At 40.7% G+C, this 23,332-nt stretch overlaps 1 protein-coding gene across 1 annotated transcript; it reads left to right on the forward strand.

Annotated features, from left to right (window-relative positions):
* The first annotated feature begins 913 nt into the window (after positions 1–913).
* Positions 914–22,343, forward strand: LOC142213527 (5-hydroxytryptamine receptor 3A-like). Its single transcript, XM_075281887.1, has 9 exons — positions 914–959; positions 6,532–6,680; positions 7,765–7,809; positions 9,613–9,722; positions 11,258–11,430; positions 14,032–14,192; positions 17,832–18,039; positions 19,653–19,862; positions 22,063–22,343. Exons 1-9 carry the CDS (start codon positions 914–916, stop codon positions 22,341–22,343), a joined length of 1,383 nt encoding a protein of 460 aa, XP_075137988.1.
* The last annotated feature ends 989 nt before the right edge of the window (positions 22,344–23,332 follow it).

Consider the following 23,332-nt stretch of genomic DNA (forward strand, 5'->3'; position numbering starts at 1 on the left):
TTACAGTAATCATATATAGGGATTTAAATTTTTTCATTCAACATCCAAAAAACCTAGAAAAAAAAAACATCAAATTTTTTTTAAAAATAAATTACCTACAAATGAAAAAAAGAAAGAAAACAGGAAAATCATAACATGAAGTAGAAGAATGCTTCAGCTGATCTTTGGGCTCTAGATGATCTATAGTTAAAGATTGATCACATATTAGTCTTCATGATAAGTAGATAGATCGATAGATACACCAAGACAGAGAAAACTTTACTATTAAACTTTCTGATGCCATCTTTGAGATCATCTCCTCATTATATGTTGTATGGTTTCTGGTATTGAATATTACCATATGCTTGTCTCTGACTGCTTTCCTTCGATTTATTCCTGACAATCCAGAACTATGCATCAGTATTTTCTCCTACAAATTAGTAATTCTCATTTGGTTTTTACCCTAATTTGTGACTTCCCTGGGAGTTGCCACCTTAGAATCTGACTGCCAAAACGTATGCAGTACCTTCATGAGTAATATAAGGGCGAAAAACCTGGGTCCCCTAGACTGTATAGGGGAAATTTATTATCCCTGCTATGTCAGTTTTTATGCCCTTTCTTGATCCAATTTATTGGGGGAAACTTTGGCCTGACATTCCAGTTTTCTGGTGTAAGGTATATGGGAGCCTCTTAAGACCGGCATGCAAAATTCCAGTCTAAATAAATCTACCCCCCATGTCTCAGTCTATTTATGTATTTTAGTATTACTATAGACTTAAAACAGTTTTCATTTGATAATACATATATTGTCTAAACAGGTTTCTCCAGTTTAGAAACTTTCCTAGTGAGTCGATTTGAATCCCTCCCACCGCATAGAAAATCTTAAGTACGAGCACAGATATTACATCTAGCAGTTACTGTCTCTCACATAAGGATGTCTTTTCATAGAGTTATACTTCTACTTACTTTCATTCTGCTGGGTAAGTCATTTTTGACATATTGGGAGACCCCTTACATTATTGATGAGATCTCACCTGGAATTAAAACTTAAATTTGTGCATTCTAAGATTGTGTTGTAGGGAACAGAGATTTGGGGCACAATCTATCAGTAATTATCCTGTGCATTGTTTATCAGATTGGTATTTATGTTCAGTCGACAGTGTAGCAGGTATAAAGTTATGGTTGTAGTGACAGAATCTTAGAATTTACCAAATTATGATGTATTTATTTGATACTTTATCTCTCAAGTGAATACAGGGATGTTACGGACCACCTCTAAATGTATAAATGAGATGTATTATTATTATATAATAAATCAAATGCATTTATTAAACCTTGGATCAGTCTTAAAATATGTTCACAGCCTGGTGCTTAAGGTGGACAAGTAAGCATTCGATAAACTGAGAATATAGCTTTTCTATCTACAGCAGTTGTGTGCATTGTGTTCTTGTGATATTCAGGATAAATCAGTATGGGCTATTGTGTATGTACCATCCTATAAACATATAGCTGAAATAAGAATGCATCTAATATTGAAAATTGTAAATATACTTTGTAAAAATGGGATCTTATCATATCCATGTTCTCATATTGGCTATTTTATCTTTGAATATGTTTGTTTTTTCGCTTGACTTAGTATATCTGCAGCTATTCCTTGACTTTCAGCCTAGGCCTTATTCACAAATCTGCATTTTATGTATATGTGCCGTCCACATTTTTCACAAGTGGCATACATGTATATTAATCTCAATGTCATTATGCAGACATCCATATCTTTCACAGACCGTAGTTTTGCAATACGAAAGCATAAAATTCGAGCCCTTGGCAAAGATTCCATAATAAAAATTTACTTTTAACTTTTCTTTAACCCCCTCCCACTGGAGGAATTTTTTGATTTTCGTTTTTGACCCCCCCCCCTTCTGAACCCCATAATATTTTTATTTTTCCGCTCTGAGTCATATGTTGTCTTAATGTTTGCGGGACAAATTTTTCTTCATGATGCTACCATTAATTATTCTGTACAGTGTACTGGGAAGCTAGAAAAATATACAAAATGGGGGGATGTGAAAAAAAAGTGCATTTGTGCGACTTTCTTACGGGCTTTTTTTTTACGGCGTTCACTTTGCAACCTAAATGACATGTCACCTGTATTCTACGTTTCGATATGATTCCGGGGATACCAAATTTATATGATTTTATTTACATTGATTTTAACCCTTTTACAAAAATCCCCCCAAATTTTTTTCTAAAAGTCGTCATATTCTGACACCTGTAACTTTTTTACACTTCCGTGTATGGGGATGCGTAGGGCATCTTTTTTTGCAGGACCAGGTGCACTTTGTAGTTATGCTATTTTGAGGAATTGCTATCATTTTGATCACTTACTATTCAAATTTTTATTTGAGAAAGAAAAGACGACAATTTGGCACTTTTGATTTTTTTTTTTTCCCACTACAGCGTTTACCATACAGGAAAAATATTTTTATAGATTTGTAGACCAGGCGTTGTCACAGGGATACCTAATGCGTATGTATTTCATGGTATTTGAGCACTTTTATATGTGTTCTAGAGAAAGGGGGGGGGGGGTGATTTGAACTTTTAGACTAAGGCCCCACGTTGCAGAAATGCAGCATTTTCTTTCTTGTTGCAGATTTTGTTGTGGTTTTTTGAGCCAAAGCCATGAATGGCTACAAAAGGGGTGGGAAAGATATAGGAAGTTCTTATAAGTCTCCCTTTTACTGAATCTACTCCTGGCTTTGGCTCAAAAAACTGCAACAAAATCTGCAACAAAAAAAGCTGCGTTTCTGCAAAGTGGGGCTTTATCCTTAATATTTTTTATTTTTGTTTGTTTTTTTTATTTTTGCATTTATTAGACCTCCTAGGGTGGCTTGCAATAGGAACTATTGAGTGACAGCCCTGGGATTCTTCACACTCATGGGACCCAGCACTAGAGCTTGCTCTGGGTGCTGGTGATCGATGGCAAAATGGTGGTGCCCACGGGTCGACAGTAATATGTTGCTTCGGTCAGCTTTGACTGAAGAGCCAAAGGGGTTAATGTCCACGATCAGTGTGGGCACTGACCCTGCGGCTATGGCGGCTGCTCGGCTCCCGATCAGCCAACATATTTAAACACCCGATATGGATGTCAGGAAGAGGTTAAATCATCTCTAGCCATATGATCGACTGTGCTAGATCACATGATGAAAATTTTTTTAAATACAAGTGGCATTTCAATATTGAACAATGGTAAAAAAAAAAAAAAAAAAAAAAACATCCAAAACCAGTTAAAATTGGAATCCACATCTGGGGGGCGAAGCCTGACCATGCACTGAGATGAACGCTCACTGCTAGAACTCCATCATAAGAAGCCAAAAGAAGCTGTTTTTAGCCTGTTCCAGAGAACCATCATGGTCAGAACGAACAAGGAAAAGTCTGGAGACTTACCGGGCACACCGCGGAGCACACCTCAAAGCGATACGCAGTGCTTCCTGAAAAAGAAGAACTCGAAGTCTCCATACCGGGCCCTAAAGATGGCGCAGGCGACGTAGGAAAGGCGCGAACCTGATCTAGCTGATGACTCCGAGGCGGACAGCGTTACTGAAGGTGACCAAATAGACAAAAAACGAACACAGATCTCCTGAGCATTTTTACAAAAGGCCCTAGCTAAGGCCTTAAGCCCCATCTACTCAAAGCTTTCGGACATAGAGGCTGAAATAAGGTCAATAGGAGGCAGAGTACAGACGCTGGAGGACAGCTATGCAGCAGTTCAGCAATACACAGAAACAGCTACAGAACATCTTACCCAACACAGAGAGCTTATCGATCTTCTATCCTGATTTATCAGGATAGAAGATCAGGAAAACCGCAGCAGACGCCGTAACATCAGGATCAAAGGCCTTCCAGAATCTGTTCCACCTGAAGACCTTCCCAAAATGGCAGCTGCCCTATTTAAGGATTTGCTAGGCAAAGATAGAGCTCAAACTGTTGTGGTTGAACGCATTCATCGGGCCCTAAGGGCCCCTTCACACGGCGTATACGCTCACTGCTTTGGAGCGTGTAAACGTTCCGTAGCAGCGGCGTCTAAAAGCAGATCGCATTGTTTTCTATGGGAGCCGGCAGACACGCGCTCGCCATAGAAATGAATGGGCTGCTTTTTCCATTCATTTCTATGGGGAGCGCACGTCTGCCGGCTCCCATAGAAAACAATGGGAACTGCTTTAGACGCCGCTGCTACGGAACATTTACACGCTCCAAAGCAGTGAGCGTATACGCCGTGTGAAGGGGCCCTCAGACCCAAACCGTGGTCCGGAGATCCACCTAGAGACATAATATGTGGCTTATTATCTTTCTTGGATACATCTGCAATTCTTGCTGCCTCCAGGGCTAAGCAACATGTTATGGTTGAAGAATCTGAAGTCTTTTTGTACCAGGACCTTGCGCCCTCAATACTGGCAAAACAACGTCTGTTGTGACCACTTCTAGAGGAATTGCGGGCCCTCAATATCCAGTATGCCTGGCTCTATCCATTTGGCATCTCTGCAACAGTGGCCGGAAGGAGGATTAAAGTACATACCCCGATAGACCTTGTATTCATATGGTCGGCCCGAGATATGGATCCACTAGACATACCATCTTGGCTTCCATCCTCATCTTCTGCTATGCTACCAGACCTACCATCAGTCCCAGCAATCTCTGACTACACCAGGCATCGTTCACCGAAGTCCAGAGAGTCGACACTGAGACAGAAGACTTAGTGGAGCAGAGACTTTCCCCGTTCTCCGTTCATTCATCAAGCAGGTTTTGGACATTTGTCTTCAAGACTGAACTTAATGGTAAATATATTCCTGTGGGGGGTTTAGACCCACCAACATGTTGTACTTACAAATTTTTGAATGGCCTGTTCACTTTATTATGTATATCTACCACAGATGTCCGCCACCCCGTGGGAGACCTTTCCCTTATTCTAGGCGGTGGCTTTCGCATGGGGTGCTGCGGACATGTTTTTTCCTCTATTCTCCCTCACAGGGCCATAATTTCTATAAACAATTTATGCTGGTGAGGTCGATATATCACTTTAGTTTCAAGCAATTGACTTTTAAGGCCAATTAAACTTATAAGTTTTAGTATTTCACTAGATACTTCTACTTTCGTGTTTTATATTAACTAGTTAAAGTGATGGTTCAGTTTATATTTGAGTCTCTAACAGCTTCTGAATGCATGAAACGATCAGGTGTTGTATTCCCCCCCCCCCCCCCCCATTGCGGACAGCTAACTACATCTGCTGTTCTTTCCATTTGCAGTTTCTGATTTCCTTAAGGTTATCTTTCTCTCACGTTTACCCTAGTATTCTGTTGTACATATAGAATATACTCGTGACTGTCTTGTTTCTACTACTGAGTCCCTCCTAGTCCCTCCTACCTGTCCCCCCCCCCATTCCTCCCTAATTTTCTTGTTTTCTGATTGTGTAGACCAATGTATGTGAGCCCCAAGATCAGTGGTTCTTAACCAGGGTTCGATCGAACCCTAGGCCCTATGCACAGTTCATTTTGTGTGCCAGTAAAAAAACATATACCTATGTCTTGAATTTGGAAAAAAAAACATATTTGATTTATCACTAAAGAAGGGTTCGGTGAATGTGCATATGAAACTGGTGGGTTTGGTATCTTAAACAAGGTTAAGAATCACTGCCCTAGACTAAAAATTGAATTTTGCAAGTTGTACCTCAAACATTGCTGTTAATTATGTCACTGCCACCCTCTACCTCAACCACAGGTGGGAATAGCGACCAAGCTACTCTAATGATTACATCTTTTAATGTTAAGGGGATGAACTCTCCAAACAAACGTCACTCTATCCTTCGCATAGCCAAAAAGCTCAGGACAGATGTCCTGTTACTACCGGAGACACACTATAAACAGTGTAGAATACCCTCCTTTCCTAAAGGAGGCTTTGACCACTGGTTCTACTTTTTCACACCCTACCTCCTCATCAAAAGGTGTAGCCATAACAATGAGGAAAAACGTCCCTTTCAAAATGAAACACCAGCTGACAAATCTGGAGGGCAGATTCCTCTTTATAAAAGGCTTGCTGGCGTCCAAAATGATGATTTTTGTCACACTTTATGCCCCTAATCAGTATCAAGTGGGTTGGATTGCCTCTACTTTGCATACTCTCTCTCTCTTTGCTGAAGGTGAAATTATAATAGGTGGTGATCTCAATGTAACATTAAATCCCCTGTTAGACTCTTCCTCTGGGAGACCATCCCTCAGAAAGGTCTGAGGAGAATTCTTTCTGATTTTGTAAAATTTACGTTTGGTAGACTCATGGCGTTATATACACCCTTCCTCCAAAGACTACTCATTCTACTCAACCCCTCACGAAACTTACCAAAGACAGAAAGTCCTCGGCAGAAAAAGAGAGAAACATTTTATTGTCGCCTCTTTAATAGATAGGGATTCTCAGTGGGGGCATCTTGCTGATATTTGTCTATTAGGCTATTTAAAAATCAAAATACAAATTTCTATATATGTTACTATACGATTGTCTTTTCAGGTACGTGCCACAGTGAAAATAACTGTAGTTTCAGTGATGTAGCAAGCATTGTGAAAAATTTCACAGATTCTGATGTGCGGCCAGTAAAAGACTGGAAAAATCCTACTAACGTCAGCATAGATCTGACCCTTTATACAATCATCAGCTTGGTAAGAATCTTCATTACTTTCTTCCTTGGTGATCAGATGCAAGCTACAGTAGTTAATGTATAGACAATGATCTTGTGGTGCTTGAAAGCTTGTCAACACTTCAGAAATATCTATATTTCTGGATATTTCTGATGTAAAACTCCATCAGATTTTCACACTAAAATTCCTAAAAATAGATAAAGAGAACCAAGTAAAACAAATGAGTCAAAAAATTTGGTTTGGTCATTTATTTAAAGGGATTCTACCATTAAAACCTCTTTTTTTTTGTGGATAAGACGTCAGAATAGCCTTTAGAAAGGCTATTCGTCTCTTACCTTTAGATGTGATCTCCACTGCGCCGGCACTACAAGAGCAAGAGCGGCCTCCCAAAATTGGCCACCAGCCGGCATGCGCAGTCGGCTCTACTAGTGTCTCACTGGCAGAGCCAACTGCGCAGGCATCGGAGGTGACGCAGGAGGAAGACGACAGAGAAGGGGAGGATCCAGCCAAAGATAGAGGCGTTTCAGGATCGTTTTCTCGAGCAGCAGTGAGGACGCCCTCATCGCAGCATACAGCATTCGGCCAATCCACGCTGGTTCTGCCGGAGGAGGCAGAGTCTAAGATTGGTCCACAGCAGTCTCCATTGTGGTCCGATCTCAGATTTAGCAGAGTTGACAGCTCTGTACATCTCAGATGTAGCAGCACTGACCGCACAGCATTGCTACATCTACGGAATAGCAGGGTTGACAGAGCTCTGTACATCTCAGGAACAGCAGAGTTGACAGAGCTCTGTACATCTCAGAAATAGCAGATGATTGTATAGTTATTGGTGTAAAAAAAAAGTGCCAGGGAAGGCGGGAGGGGAATCGAATTTTTACTGAGTTTACCGCGTGGTATTTGAGTACAAATATTTCTAATACCGTAATATTCGATCGAATACCTACTCGATCGAGTACTACTCACACATCTCTAAAGATCATCAATAAGCATAATTTAAAAAAAGTCTAAAGAGATCAGCCAGATGACTGTTCATATGAGCTACAACAGCTAAAGACTATGTTATTTCAGTCACACATTAATTAATTTTTAACTCTCTGTATTTTAGGACACAAGCTTACAGACCTTGACCACTTTTCTGTGGTTTAGCATGGTAAGAGATCACATACACAGTGACAACATCACTGCCTTCATAATGATTTTCCTTATGAAGTATATGGATTTAGGCACTACCCCTGTACTGTATATTTAAAGCATAACTAAACTTTCAGACAACTTTTGATTTTTTTGGCAGTATTTGTGCTACAAATGAATGCTGTAATATAATTTTTAAACACATTTTGTGTCCTTTCTGTGAAATCCTACATCTCTTTATTCTTTCCCTTATTTCTGTATTGAGAGCTGTCCCTGCCTCTCACTGAATATTACTGTGTATGGAGTATGGGACTGTGTTACATGTAGAGAAAGTGAGTGATAAAACAGTTATATCTCAGACATTATAAAATGTTCAAACCTGTTTTTGAAATGAATAATATGAAATTATTTTCAGAGATATCACTGGTTGAAAACACAGTTGGAATTGAGTTGTTTATATATATATTATACGGCTGCATATATATATTCTAATCCTCACTGTATTTTCAACCAGTAATATCTCTGGAAATAATATAGATAGCATTGTAAACTTAGAGAATCTCTCCTTTCTTATGATACGAAAAGCAAGTTTATACGTTTTATAATGTCCAAGATATAACTGTTTGAAGTGACCCTCCCCTACACTCATTTTCTCTACATTTTATACAGTCCTGTGTTCCAAGCCCATACTCTATACCAGGGGTGCTCACACTTTTTCAGCATGTGAACTACTTTATAAACTGACCAAGGCAAAAGATCTACTACCCACTTCTTGTGGGTGGGCCCGGGGCGGGCCTGTGGGCGGGGTGGGCATGTCTGTGGGTGGGGCCAGGCATGTGGGCGGGGTCAGGCGGAACTTGAGAGCAGGAGACAGCGGCGTTCTGTGGCCGCCCAGGGATCCTCGGTGTCTGCTTGTTCACAGCGCAGGCTGAGAGTTATCTCTGGACACTGGCAGCCTGCCAGTGTCCGGAGATGACTCAGCCTGCACTGTGAACAAGCAGCACCCCGACTCCCTCCATCCCTAAGAGCGGGGAGCGCGTCATCCCCCGGAGCTGCTGCTGCCCGGCCTGCAAGTATCCGGAGTGCTTGTTCACAGCGCAGGCTGAGAGTCGACTCTCAGCCTGCACTGTGAACAAGCAGACACCGGGGATCCCTGGCTGCATCTCGTGATCAACCCATACGTCCTTTGCGATCGACCGGTAGATCACGATCGACGTATTGGGCACCCCTGCTCTATACTTAGTAATATTCAGTGAGAGGCAGAAGCAGCTTTTAATACACAAACAACGGAAAGAGTGAAAAAACGCAGGATTCTACTGAAAGGATCTAAAATTTGTTAATAAAGTGCATTACAAAATTTATTAATAACACAAATACTGCTGCAAACTCAAAAGTTATTTGAAAGTTTATTTGGATTTTAATATCTGATTAAAAATATATATTACGGTATGTTTTACCTCACTTTATAACAGTAGAGTAGCTAAGAAAGACTATAGATATGAAAGCTATAAGATGAGAACCCAGTAACTGATGATCTTCTTAAGAAAAGTCCAGGTAAAGACATGAAGAATATCCTTGTCTATATTGCTTGACTAGCTACGAGCAAACTTAGGAAACACGTTTTACTGTGGAGCCCTTTAATCATAAGTGTTGTACAGAGGTTCCCATAGAGAGTTCCTCAAAACCAAAGTTTGTGATAAAGTGCCTAGAATTTAAGTGACTCAATTGGGGGTAAAGGCAGAAGTATGTGTAAGAAAAAGGAGGTACTTTGTGTCCTTTATTACAGGTACATTATAATAACCATACTATGTCTGAACCGCAGGAATGGAACAACGAGTTCTTATCCTGGAACCCAAAAGACTTCTGTGATATTAAGAAAATTTTTATTTCTACCAATGATTTTTGGTTGCCGGACCTCTACATCTATGAAATGTAAGTATTCTTCAAGACACAATTCACTTGTTGAAGGAATTTTAGGAGGACTTTAAACATTAATGGCCTATTCATAGGCTGAATCATCTATATAGATTTGTTGGATCCAACAAGGTGCAACAACTAACAAATGTATGGCACTGTGCTTGGCCAACAATGAAGAGGACTCATGTTAACCCCTAGTGATCTAATATTTTTGTCCTATCCTAAGACTATTAATGCAAAAGTCCCAGAAAACCCCTTTAAGTCTGCAGACTTATGCATACAGTTTTGAAACATTATCGAAGCTAAACAAGGCTGAGCTAACTACTTTTTTCTTATGTTATTAACAGTATAAAATCAGTTTCCAGAGCATTGTATAAAGGACTAGAGAAAGTACCTGGCATTGTCCAGATATAAAGTGCGAGTCTACAGGATCCTAATGCAGTCAGGAAGATCACCTGGCAGCTGTTCCCATTTTCAAGAATTATGACTAAAACCCTTAATATTTGCCCAAAAAGTATAACATGGAAACGAAAATGATTCATGTAATATGGTTGAAAAAATAAAAAGAGGCAGTTGCCTATAGTAACTCAGTGGCTCAGTGGTTAGCACTGCAGCACTGGAGTCCTGGTGTTCAAATCCCACCAAGGGCAAAAAACCATCTGCAAGGAGTTTGTATGTTCTCCCTGTGTTTGCATGGATTTCCATCCCATATTCCAAAAAGACATACTGATAGGAAAAAAAAAAAAAGTACATTGTGAGCCCTATGTGCGGCTCACAATCTACATTAAAAAAAGAAATTCATTCTGATGATAGATAAACTATGATAATGCTGGAACAAAATAATCAATAACTCAATACATCATTTAATGAGGTCAATTCTTAGCATCTATTTTGGGGGCTATAAACTGTATTTTGACACTACCTCCTCAGTTACCTATGCTTTACAATGCAACTCTATAAAACAGTATGGTGCCAGAAGCGATATGGCTTATTTTATAGATTTAAAAATGAATATAAATATATAATTTTGTGTCATTTAATTGAGCTAAAGAAAGATGCAAGAATATATAATTTTGGGCATATGTGTATATTTTTAGGTCACATTTAATGGCATTGTTTAAGAGTAGATACTCATGGCCTATCCCCATGACAGATCATGGATATCAGATTGATGCGGGTCTTGGACTCCACCAATCAACTGGTATCTGCACAGTGTACAAAGCCAGAAGCAGACAACTCCCAACACCATGGAGTGACCGTCCTGTGCTATTGTAGCTCTCCTGCCAACTCCTTTAATGGTTTTGTGCTGACACAGTAAGAAGTCTCTGACTCTTCTCTCCGACATGATTCTCCTTTCTGCAGTGTACTTTTACCAGTCTGTATTCATACATATGTGTAGTAGCAAGGCAAAAGCAACCAATAAGGATTTGCTATGCCTGCAGTCTCAATTTAAGGAAATATTCTTAGATTTGCTAGTCCCATTTGTGAATATGTTGCAGTCTGTTAAACACTGGTTTATATTTTAGTTCATTGCACAATTTTTTTTCCAGGACCTTTTATGACAAGGATAATCCAGTCATCCCATACCTCAAAGTCTCCAACAATGGCGAAATAAAATATTCATATCCACTAAAAGTCACTAGTACCTGTGATCTAAACATCTACAAATTCCCCTTTGATATCCAGACGTGTAATTTGACCTTTGGTCCTTATATTCATTCAGGTACAGTATCTTCTTATACATTGTAAGTCAGCAGTTACTGGCAGTAATGCATTAAAAGTATTACATTCATGTTGAATATCTTACTTATAAAGTCTCTGTGCCACTGATGGGCCTCAAACCGAGCACTACATTACTTAAAGGTATTTTAGTGTTATTAATGGGTTAATAAGTGCACCAAATTAACTTTTGCAGTGTTTTGAGTGATTTCTGGGTTTCTCTGAGAGTTTATGGTATCCTCTGCATTTGTTTACAAGAGTAGCTTTCTGCTGTCTTATCCTACAACTATTATGATGCATTGCTGTTCACTCAGATCCACCACTCACTCTCTCCCCCTCCCTCTCTCACACCCCCTTCCTATTTCCCTAGCTAGCCCATGGACTACTAGCCTTACCTACCTAACTAACTAATCAGCCCACCCCCCACCCCATCATACTTACCTGTCTTCTGTGTCCTGGAGATCACTTTCTTCTGTCTCACCAGCTCCTTCTTCTATGGACTTCTATGGCGCATGCATAATAGAGCCAACAGAGCTCTATTATACTTGCGTGGGAGACAGGCTTCTTCTCTTCAATTCTGCTGGCAATTACGCAATAGGATCTATTGCGCAGGTGCCGACAGAAAGGAAGAAAGTGACGCTTCATGCTCAGAAGAATGAAGACTGCACCATTTCCATAAATCTGATGTACATTGCCTTGGGATTAGACAGGCACAATGTAAACCCCCCCTCCCCTTAATATTGTTTTGGAAACAATAAGGTAAATGTCTTATCATGTATCCACCCCTTTTTTGGCGTGCCAAGCGCACCTGAATAAGTGTTACATTGGTTCTAAGCCATACATATAGTGTGTGTCAAAAAGAATCATCTTTTGCACCATGTACCACCTAACCTTGCAGCGCTGGAGTCCTGGGTTCGAATCTTGCCAAGGACAACATGTGCAAGGAGTTTATATGTTCTCCCTGTGTTTGCAGGGGTTTCCTCCCACACTGCAAAGACATACTGATAGGGAAAATTTACAGTGTAAGCCTTGTGTGGACTCACGCTACATTAAAAGAATTAAAAAAAAAATGTTCTTCCAAGTCCTTTTTTGGTTATGTTCTACTTTTAATTAATTTGTATCAATAGGCACTTTCAAGTGTAGAAGTCTGTTGCAATTGATCTATATATTTTTTTTTTTTTATTTTACTCCCGAGATTTAGAATAGTTAAAGTTTTTTACTTGTTTTTTCTGGTCCATTTTTTTACATTTTAAAACTTATTTTGATATAATTTGTATAAATATATCTATATTTCAAGGTTTTTTTTTCATTTTGCATTTGTCATGACATTTTATTCTGCGCTAAGCAATGGCAATGTGGATAATACCTTGTATAAGTAGCAACATTGTGCAGGCACTGTTGGTATAATTTTTTTGCCTGTGTGTATTTTGTGCATTGTTTAAGTCACCCTTAGGGTACGTTCATAGGCATTTTTTTATGTTGTTAAAACCACATACTATTTTCCATTTTTGTTAATGACTTTACTTTGAAAAATACATCCTTTTCAATTTATTGTTTTTACATTTAGTTCACACGCAATTCTGTATGTGCATATTCCGTTGCTGCTGCCGCAACGGGATGCCGATCCAGTGCGTGGCTTTCCGCTCTGGATTAGGCCCAAATGAATGGGCCTAGGCCGGAGTGTGCTGCCACGAGGCGGACGCTGTGGCTGAATCAGCAGCGGATTGCGCCTGAAGAAAGGGCAGCTTATGACGTGGATTCTGCGTCATAATCCGTCCACTCTGTGCCCGTATGAACTAGCCCTTACAATGCTTTTTATTGTTTTAAAAAATGTCTGTCAGTCATATACAATGACCTGCTGCAAATCAGACACAGTTTAAAACAGCTAGGCCACGACTAAGTCTAAGGCCCTGCGTTTTTTTTGTTGCAGATTTTGCAGTGGGTTTTTTGAGCCAAGGTAAGAAGTGGCTTTAATAGGAGGTTAACATCCATATGCTTTATCTGTATATTCTATTTCTTTTCAAGTCACAACTGTCTTTGGCTCAAAAAATTTCAGCAAAATCTGCAACAAAACGTGGGACCTTAATCTAAGTCCGGGGCCTCACTTGGCGCAGCAGTCTGGCCACAGCAGAATTATCAGTGGAAAAAACACGGCATTTTACATTCATTGTATAGTGGATGGGATTCTTGAATCTCATCACCACAGTGTGGGAATATACGCACATTATATGCAATGTATTCACATCCCCTTTTCACTTCACTGCAATTTTTTTTTTTTAAATCATTGTGCATGCACATCACATTATCAATAAGGTCTTATAGGGTATTTGTGTACCATCCCATAAGAAACTCTAGATTCTAGTGGCTTGTCTGCTGGACCTTTAGGGCCAAATATTGAGTCCATCAAAGGCCAGTTCAGCCCTGGTTAAAGGATACTGCCTTTCATCTGCTACAGAGAGAGGTGCTATTGCTTTAATAAGTGATTCATGAGAACTTTCATTAAGCTAATGTATATAGCTAAAAGATTGCTGTATTTTAGGTTACGCTGTACAAAATACTGGCTGAGCACAAATGACTGAGTTTTATCCTTTGTGTCTATTGTTAGTTAAAGACATCATTATGCGGAACAAGTACAATTCCACAGAAGTCTACAAAAGTTCAATTAATGCTTCAGAAAGTCAAGGAGAATGGTCTTTGCTGGACATCACTGTGGGAGCTGATAATAAATCCGTTGGTTCTAACAACTACAGCATAGTCACATACAGTGTAAGAGACTACATTCTTTCAATGGCTTCATCTCTTAGGAACACAAGTGTCCCAAGACATTTATTAACCCCTTCCCGCCGATGGCATTTTTTGATTTTCGTTTTTCGTTTTTGACTCCCCTCCTTCTAAACCCCATATCTTTTTTATTTCTCCGCTCCCAGAGCCATATGAGGTCTTAATTTTTGCGGGACAAATTTTTCTTCATGATGCTACCATTAATTATTCTATATAATGTACTGGGAAGCAGGAAAAAAATTCAGAATGGGGTGGATTTGAAGAAAGAATGCATTTCTGCGACTTTCTTACGGGCTTTGGTTTTACGGCGTTCACTGTACAGCCAAAATGACATGTCCCCTATATTCTGTGTTTCGGTACGGTTCCAGGGATACCAAATTTATATGGTTTTATTTACATTTTGACCCCTAAAAAAAATTCCAAAACTGTGTTAAAAAATTTTTTTTCTAAAAGTCGCCATATTCCGACGGCCGTAACTTTTTTATACGTCAGTGTACGGGGATGCATAGGGCGTCTTTTTTTGCGGGGTCGGGTGTACTTTTTAGTTCTACCATTTTCGGGAAATGTTATTGCTTTGATCACTTTTTATTCAAATTTTTATCAGAATCAAAACAGTGAAAAAACGGCAGTTTGGCATTTTCGACTATTTTTCCCGCTACGGCGTTTACCGAACAGGAAAAATATTTTTATAGATTTGTAGAGCGGGCGATTTCGGACGCGGGGATACCTAACATGTATATGTTTCACAGTTTTTAACTACTTTTATATGTGTTCTAGGGAAAGGGGGGTGATTTGAACTTTTAATTCTTTTTATATTTTTTTATATTTTTTTAACTTTTTTTTTTTTTTTTTTTTTTTGCATTTATTAGACCCCCTAAGGGTGTTGAACCCCAGGGGGTCTGATCACTAATGCAATGCATTACAATGCTAATGCATTGCAAAAAAGCATCCTTTCTTTTGCAGGCTGCATAGACCAGCCTGCAAAAGAGAGGATTTGCAGACAAGCCTGGGAGCCTGTACAAGGCTCCGGCTGTCATGACAACGGGACGTCAGCCCTGGAGCATGCTCCAGGAGCCGGCGATCCCGGCCAAAATAGCGGCGCCGGAGGGGTTAATGCCTCCGATCGGTCCGGGGACCGATCAGAGGCATTAGAGCCGGTTGTCTACTGCTTGATGTACATCTGATGTAGCAGAGCCGAGTGTGCATCAGATGTAGCAGAGCCGAGTGTGCATCAGATGTGTAGTTGAGCAGAACTGGCTCAGCACTGCTAAGTCTCTGCATTCGCATAGGAATGCATTGGCCAGCCTTCGGCCAATCAGCGCTGGCTCTGCCGGAGGAGGCGGAGTCTAAGGTCGGACCTGAATGGAGACTGGTGTGGAGCGATCTTAGACTCCGCCTCCTCCAGCAGAGCCAGCGCTGATTGGTCGAATTCCGTACTCTGGCCAATCAGCGCTGGCCAATGCATTCTATTAGCCCGATGAAGTAGAGCTGAATGTGTGTGCTTAGCACACACATTCAGCTCTACTTCATCGGGCTAATAGAATGCATTGGCCAATCAGCGCTGGCCAATGCATTCTATTAGCGTGAGCTGAGTTTGCACAGGGGTTCTAGTGCACCCTCGGCTCTGCTACATCAGATGTACATCATCTGATGTAGCAGAGCCGAGTGTGCATCAGATGTAGCAGAGCCGAGTGTGCATCAGATGTGTAGTTGAGCAGAACTGGCTCAGCACTGCTAAGTCTCTGCAATCGCATAGGAATGAATTGGCCAGCCTTCGGCCAATCAGCGCTGGCTTTGCCGGAGGAGGCGGAGTCTAAGGTCGGACCTGAATGGAGACTGGTGTGGAGCGATCTTAGACTCCGCCTCCTCCAGCAGAGCCAGCGCTGATTGGTCGAATTCCGTACTCTGGCCAATCAGCACTGGCCAATGCATTTCTATGGGGAAAAGTTAGCTTGCGAAAATCGCAAGCTGACAGGGATTTCCATGAAATAAAGTGACTTTTATGCCCCCAGACATGCTTCCCCTGCTGTCCCAGTGTCATTCCAGGGTGTTGGTATCATTTCCTGGGGTGTCATAGTGGACTTGGTGACCCTCCAGACACGGATTTGGGTTTCCCCCTTAACGAGTATATGTTCCCCATAGACTATAATGGGGTTCGAAACCCGTTCGAACACTCGAACAGTGAGCGGCTGTTCGAATCGATTTTCGAACCTCGAACATTTTATTGTTCGCTCATCTCTAGCCTTAATCACATGTCTGCATATCACATATGTGTGGCGCTGCATTTTTTGCAGACTCCGTACCTATAGTTCACTACAATGTCTACAAAACAAAATGGACATCTGTTCTTTATTTTACTGATTCTAATACATCACATCAATAAAAGTCTTATCTTAGGCTAAGGCCCCACGCAGCGAGCCCCAGCGATGACCCTGGACTGTAAGAAACACCCTCAATGACAGAAGGTTGTGGAAGAGTACAGTCAGGGAAGTCTTCCTCACAGGCCAGAAATGATGCTAGGCTGTAAGGGCCACCCTTCTGACATTGAGGAGATATTGGTGACGAAATTAACAGCACCGATATCTTCAGCAGTAAATAATGAAAGGTAGTCTTTAAATAGACCAAGGGTACATGTAATTGGCTAGGAATAGAAACTCGAGTTTCACAGTTCCTTAAAGAGGACCTTTCACCATTTTGCCCACAGGCAGTTCTATATACTGCTGCAAAGCTGACAGTGCGCTGAGTTCAGCACACTGTCGGCGTGAAGAGCTTACGGTCCCGGTACCGTAGCTCTTCTATGGTCAGAAGGGCGTTTCTGACAGTTAGCCAGAGACGTCCTTCTTCACAGCACAGCCAATCGCGCTGTGCTGTGAGAGCCGGGAAGAATTCCCCCCTCCATCTGCTCGCAGTACTCGTCCATAGACGAGCATTATCAGGGAGGGGGCGTTCCTCCCGGCTCTCACAGCACAGCGCGAATGGCTGTGCTGTGAAGAAGGACGTCTCTGGCTAACTGTCAGAAACGCCCTTCTGACCATAGAAGAGCTACGGTACCGGGACCGTAAGCTCTTCACACCGGGCCCACATCGGGAAAGCCAACAGTGCGCTGAACTCAGAGCACTGTCAGCTTTCCGGCAGTATATAGAACTGCCTGTGGGCAAAATGGTGAAAGGTCCTCTTTAAAGGTCAACCTACGGAAAACAGCACCCATGACTTAGAAAGCCTAGGTGGCAGAGAAAGAAGACTGACTACCATTGCATTAATGGCTATGGTCATAAAGTTGCGATTCAGCAGCTGTCAGAAATGTCTTTATTTGCCCCTGGGTCCAAAATAAATTGAGAAATAGTACATGGCAGTTGCCTCCTGACATCTGAGTGATCTGCCAATAATTATCTAATGTATATAGCTGGCTTAATCTTTTTATGACACTGTTGGTGGGTAGGGGGCAACCAGCACATTTTTTCATGTTTGACCAAGTTCAGAAAACGCGTATTTGCTGTGGTACCTTTGTCCTGCTTGCTTGACTTTGATCATTTTATGTTATTACCAATTCATCAATGTGATGAGTTACTATATATTTTATATTTCTTGCTAATTATGTTTTCAATATTATCCCCATTTATATAGATAACCATGCAAAGAGCTCCTGTGCTTTACATCATAAATCTCATCATCCCAGCATGCTTCATGGTCATATTGGACATTGCTAGTATGTTTATTCCAATGCAAACTGGAGAAAGACTTGGCTTCAAAATAACTGTGGTTTTGGGGTTCTCTGTACTTCTGCTAATTCTGAACAACTTACTTCCCAGTTCAAATAATACTCCGATTCTAGGTATGTCTTTGCTTTCTTTCAAGTTATAGAGCAAATGTAAGATGCCAATATAATTCCTGATATGCATGCTGATATTGGGATCGCAGTTTTGTGGGGTGGCAGTCATAGACAACATAAGCTCATCCACTGAGATGGAAAACATCCATATGGATCTATGTACATTCTATCTATGGCCATATGCTGAAAGTTAGGGATGAGCGAACACCGTTCGATCGAATAGGTATTCGATCGAATATCAGGCCGTTCGAGGTATTCATTCCCAATCGAATACCACGCGGCATATGCAGTAAAAATTCATATAACCTCCCACCTTCTCTGGCGCGTTTTTTGCACCAATAACTGTGGGACTATTAAAGGATTATCTTATCTTATCTTTTCTCAGGAGTGTCCCCCCAGAAAAATAGCAGGAAGCCACAGCAGTTACTTCTTGCTATATACGTGCAAACCAGCTTTCTCAGGGGTATCCCCCCAAAAAAATAGCAGGATTCCACTGCAGTTACTTCTTGCTATATACGTGCAAACCAGCTTTTCTCATGCGTTTCTCCTACAAAAAAAAATAACAGGAATCCACTGCAGTTACTTCTTGCTACATACATGCAAACCAGCTTTTGTTAGGGGTGTCCCCCCCCAAAAAAAAAATAGCAGGAATACAGAGCAGTTAGAACCGGCTATATACATGCAAACCAGCTTTTCTTAGGGGTGTCCCCACCACAAAATAGCAGGAATACAGAGCAGCAATGTGCGCCTTAAATTTAAAGAAGTCTGCAATTACTGATGTTCTGCATTGTGGAGGATGTAGTGGAACAGGAGAGGCAGAAGATAAGTGAATACAGCTTGCTAAGAAACCAAGATTGCTAATGGTGGTCAGGGGCTTTTGTGCCCCATGTGACTTATTACAGTCCTACAGAGGATTTAGGGTTTCAATATACAAAACAAAATTCCATTTTTAAGAAACATATTTTTTCACTATCAGTAGATCTCTAAGATAAAAGAGCTGTAACCTCTTGTCCATAGGCTTGAGGGAGCAACAGGTGCAATGTAAATGTTATTTTATCACACCTACTGCTCCAAGACAATGGGAGCAGAGACAGGATCTGAATGGTGAAGCTTCCTGCTTCACCATTGTCTTCAATTCATCTGCATCTGGAGAATGTGGATGAGTTGGGGAAACCTGGATACACTGACCAGAACAGTAGGACAGCAAATGCAAGACTGTCCCACTGACCAAAGGGGCTCTGGCTAACCATAGGGCCCTCTGCAGGTGCACTGTTGGCCCGATGGTTAAGACGGTCCTGTTTGTCCCCTAAAAGTGTTTCAAGTGAAAGTGATTATCAGACACAACTGTTGCTAAATGTTTTCACTGACAGCAAACTAGCCTGGATTATGTTTTGAAGGCACTATAAATACCTGAAGATTCTTCAAAGTTTCCATGAAAATTGAAACCCTGGTCCTTACAATGTGGTCACCTGTGTACATAAACATGATGTCACAAAACTTACTGCTGCTGAACCTACATTAGAAAAAAAAATGGGGATGAGTCTTGTTGGGTGACATAGAGATGTATACTTCTTACATAAAAATACTGTATAGATTTTTTTTTTTTTTTTCAACAGGTATTTTCTTCAGTGTGTGTCTTTCCGTCATGGTAGCCAGTATAATCGGCTCTATAGGAACATCCTATTTATTGATGTTGTCTAAAAACCAACCAGATGTCCCGTTTTGGGTAAAAACCTGTATCATAAAATATCTAGGACGTATTCTGTTCTTCAAAGTAAAAGCGCCCCAACAAGACAATCTGGTTTTTGTAGAGGTTGCAGAAAAAGGTAAGTGAAAAAGATTAACGTAAGATTAGTAAATTCTTGTTTATACTATAATAACAGTACTGGTGAAACTGTTCTTAGAAGTCTGCAATGTGTCTGTCCTCCATTGTCTTTTTTCTAGAAATTCATGAATAGATTGAGATCTGGTTGTTGCCAATTGTGGTGTGTCCTGGTACACTCAGGCTCTCTCCAATCAGTGCTGACAGTGCCAGACAAGAGGGGACACTCCTTTGACCAACAGGAATAACAGTGGAATGGTCCAATTCTAATCTCTAAGAAAATATAATTCAGAGGAATGAGAAATGCAAGACATTTACTAAGGGCTTGTTCACACGGGGCAAGAGGGGGCTGATTTTGGTGCTGAATCCTCCTCAAAATCTGCCCCCTCACATTGAAGGTCTATGCAGACCGTTCTTTTATCCGCTAGCGGTCTATTCCCCCTAGCAGAAACAAGAAGCGACCTGCCCTTTCTTAAACTGGATTCCGCGACGTCCGCCTTGCAACAGCACCCTCTGGACTAGGCCCATTCATTTGAGCCTACTCTGGAGCTCCCACATCAAAATCAGAACCAAAATACGCCATCCTGTGCTCCGTGTGAATGGGGCCTTAAAATGGATGTGTCTGTATAGCTGACAGGTCCTCTTAAGGCTAAAGTGCCACATAGTGTGCCATAGTGAAAAAACATTGCAGAAAAAAACCACAGAGGAAACGCATCACATTTTTTTCCGCAGCATTTTTCACAGGTGACCTATGTCACCTAGTAGGTAATCAATATCAGATTGGCTGGAAGCAGCAATCAGCAATGTACGACCAGCTTTGAAGAATCTGCACCAGTCAGACAAGCATTGTTGTTTTTTCACTGCTTACAAAGATTACTCCTGATTCACACATGCACATGAATTTCCGTTCTTCGGATCCGGTGTGGGACCCAAAAACGGAAATCTAATCCACCTAAAAAGTGGTTATCCGCATATAGATGATAGACCCACATATACTGTAGACTGTAATGGGGTCACTAGCTCAGTACTCTATAGAATTATACAAGAGACCACCACAAAATGGCTGATGGAGCATAGGCAGTCGACTCTGCCTGAACCCTATGTGACTGAGCTAACTGCGCATGTTCGGGATTTCAATCCCGAAAAAACAACATTGGATGTAAGGCAGGGTTCACACTACCGTTGGATTCTGTTATGAAAGTGTCCGTTTAAAAAAACTATCTTAACAAACATTTAATCGATCAGTTAAAAAACAGACACATCAGCATCATTTAGTGTCCATTTTTTTTAATACTGTCCTTTTTTTTTTTTTTTTTTGCTGTTTATGCTTTCTGAGCATGCACAGTAAATAAACAAACACAAAAAACATACAGTAACTGATAGCTATCAGTTACTGTCCATTAGAAGTTCGTTGCCCATAGACTTCAATGTTAAAAAAAACAATGGACACTTACTGGTTTTTTTTCAAATGGACAGAAAAGTCCTGCATCTAGGATTTTTTTGTCCGCTTGAAAAAAATGGACATGGTTATAAACAGACACAAACGTACACTAACAGACACAAGATAAAATCTCATTGAAATGAATGGGAATTTCAGACGGACCAGCTAGTGTCCATTGCTAAAATCCTGTAACGGACAATAGCCACGGAAAATGCTGACGGAATCCAATGGTAGTGTGAATACCCCCTTACATGGAGGAGAAGATGCAGGGGGGGAGTGAACATCCAACAAGGGGTAGTGAGCGGCGATGACGCTGATGTGCTTGGAGCACAGGGGGAATTCTGCCCTCTGAAAATAATTGGCATATTAAACACAAACGGTGGGGAGCACAAGAAGAGGAAAAGTATGAATAGAATAGCATTTATAAAGGCTATTCCAACATGACATTACTTAAAAGTGATTTTCCAATGATAGAATCCCTCTAAAGCTTTACTTTTCCCAAACACCAGTTATGAATGATCAATTCCATTTCATACAATAGCATTTAGAGATACTGTCCCCCAGAAGCATTGGTTCTACCTCCATAATATGATGGCATGTGAAGGCACCATATGGTGGCTTACCAAATTCCGAAACCTTCATTGTATTGTACCATGGGAACACCATGAGCCATGTCAATAGTGCTTTACGGTTATTCTTATGAATTGTCACTTAGTCTTATATTAAAATGTTTCAGATTACATATCTATCTTCTTTCTCATAGATGGCAGAGATTGCAAGAAAGCTAAGACACACACGAAAATCATGATGAGGAAGACTGATATAGATGAAAATATACAAATCTCTAAGGAGGTGAAGCTATTAGAGAAATTATTGGTAGAAGTTCTCAAGATTCACAAGGAAATTATGTACACAAAGGAACAGGATAATACTAATTCAGATTGGCAGTTTGCTGCAATGGTGATAGACCGGTTCATCCTTGTAGTCTACGTCACCACTGTAATCATTATGCTTGTTGCTGTTATCATAATCTGGGCTACATGATAAGCATTACCCGGGATCATTAAAGAATCCTCATACTTGTGAAATCATTATAGGGGTATTGAGCTACCATATCCGTGTTGTCACTATTACAAACAGACTACTAATCCATATATATATATATATGTGTGTGAGATTGATGTAACAAAATCTGCTGATAGATTTTTTTAGCAAAATGTCTTTTACAACAATGGAGCAGATTTCCTATTAAAAATGCACTAGAATTCTGGCATAATTTGCACCAAAATTTGTGTACATGCCTTACATAATTTTTGTTTCATATTTATTAAATGAATCCAAATAATTACAAGTAATGATACCAATACAGATTTAGCATTTATAATTGGCTACTTAAAGATAATCTTTCATCTCCTCATCAATGTCCAGTTTTATATACCGCTAGAAAGCTGGGATGTGCCCTGGTGCCAGAAATATTACTACTGTTAATTTCAGCACCAATTTCTCCCCACTGTCTGAAAGGCGGGCTTCACAGCTCAGCATCAGCACTGGGCGGTACGGAACGTACTTCCCCCGACTGTACTCTAACATAGTCTAATACTGTCAGAGGGAGCGCTCCTTACCGCAATGACGCTAGGCTGAAAGGCCCAAGCTTCTGACAGTGGGGAGATCTCGGTTTACCAGTTATGTGTTTGTTACCTGTGTAGCCTTGTGGCTTTTTAGTGGGCATCCAGTCAGTCATGGTATGAAGAACAATCATTTAAATTCAGTGAGTGCTTGGATTTATTCAGAACACCATATCTGCTCAGTGTTGGACTGGGATGTCTAGGCCAGTAGAATTGATTCTAGGGGCCCACCCTAATGCTACTGGTGTACAAGTCATAAAAAAGTCATGCCACTTTCCAGCCTCATCAGATATATAATTATTACGCCACTTTCCTGGCATAAATTATGCCAGAATTCTTTGCCAGAAAGGATCTGTTTTGGAGTTCAGTTTAAGCATATAGACTCTGCAGAATGTGCCTAATTTATGG

This window comes from Leptodactylus fuscus, chromosome 7 (assembly GCF_031893055.1).
Source record: "Leptodactylus fuscus isolate aLepFus1 chromosome 7, aLepFus1.hap2, whole genome shotgun sequence".
Taxonomy (NCBI): Eukaryota; Metazoa; Chordata; class Amphibia; order Anura; family Leptodactylidae; genus Leptodactylus; species Leptodactylus fuscus.

Coding starts and splice junctions, on each gene's coding strand:
- LOC142213527 (XM_075281887.1), top strand. CDS start 914: ATGTCTTTTCATAGAGTTATACTTCTACTTACTTTCATTCTGCTGG. Junction 14,193..17,831: donor ACAGCATAGTCACATACAGT/GTAAGAGACTAC, acceptor CCATTTATATAG/ATAACCATGCAAAGAGCTCC. Junction 18,040..19,652: donor AAATAATACTCCGATTCTAG/GTATGTCTTTGC, acceptor TTTTTTCAACAG/GTATTTTCTTCAGTGTGTGT.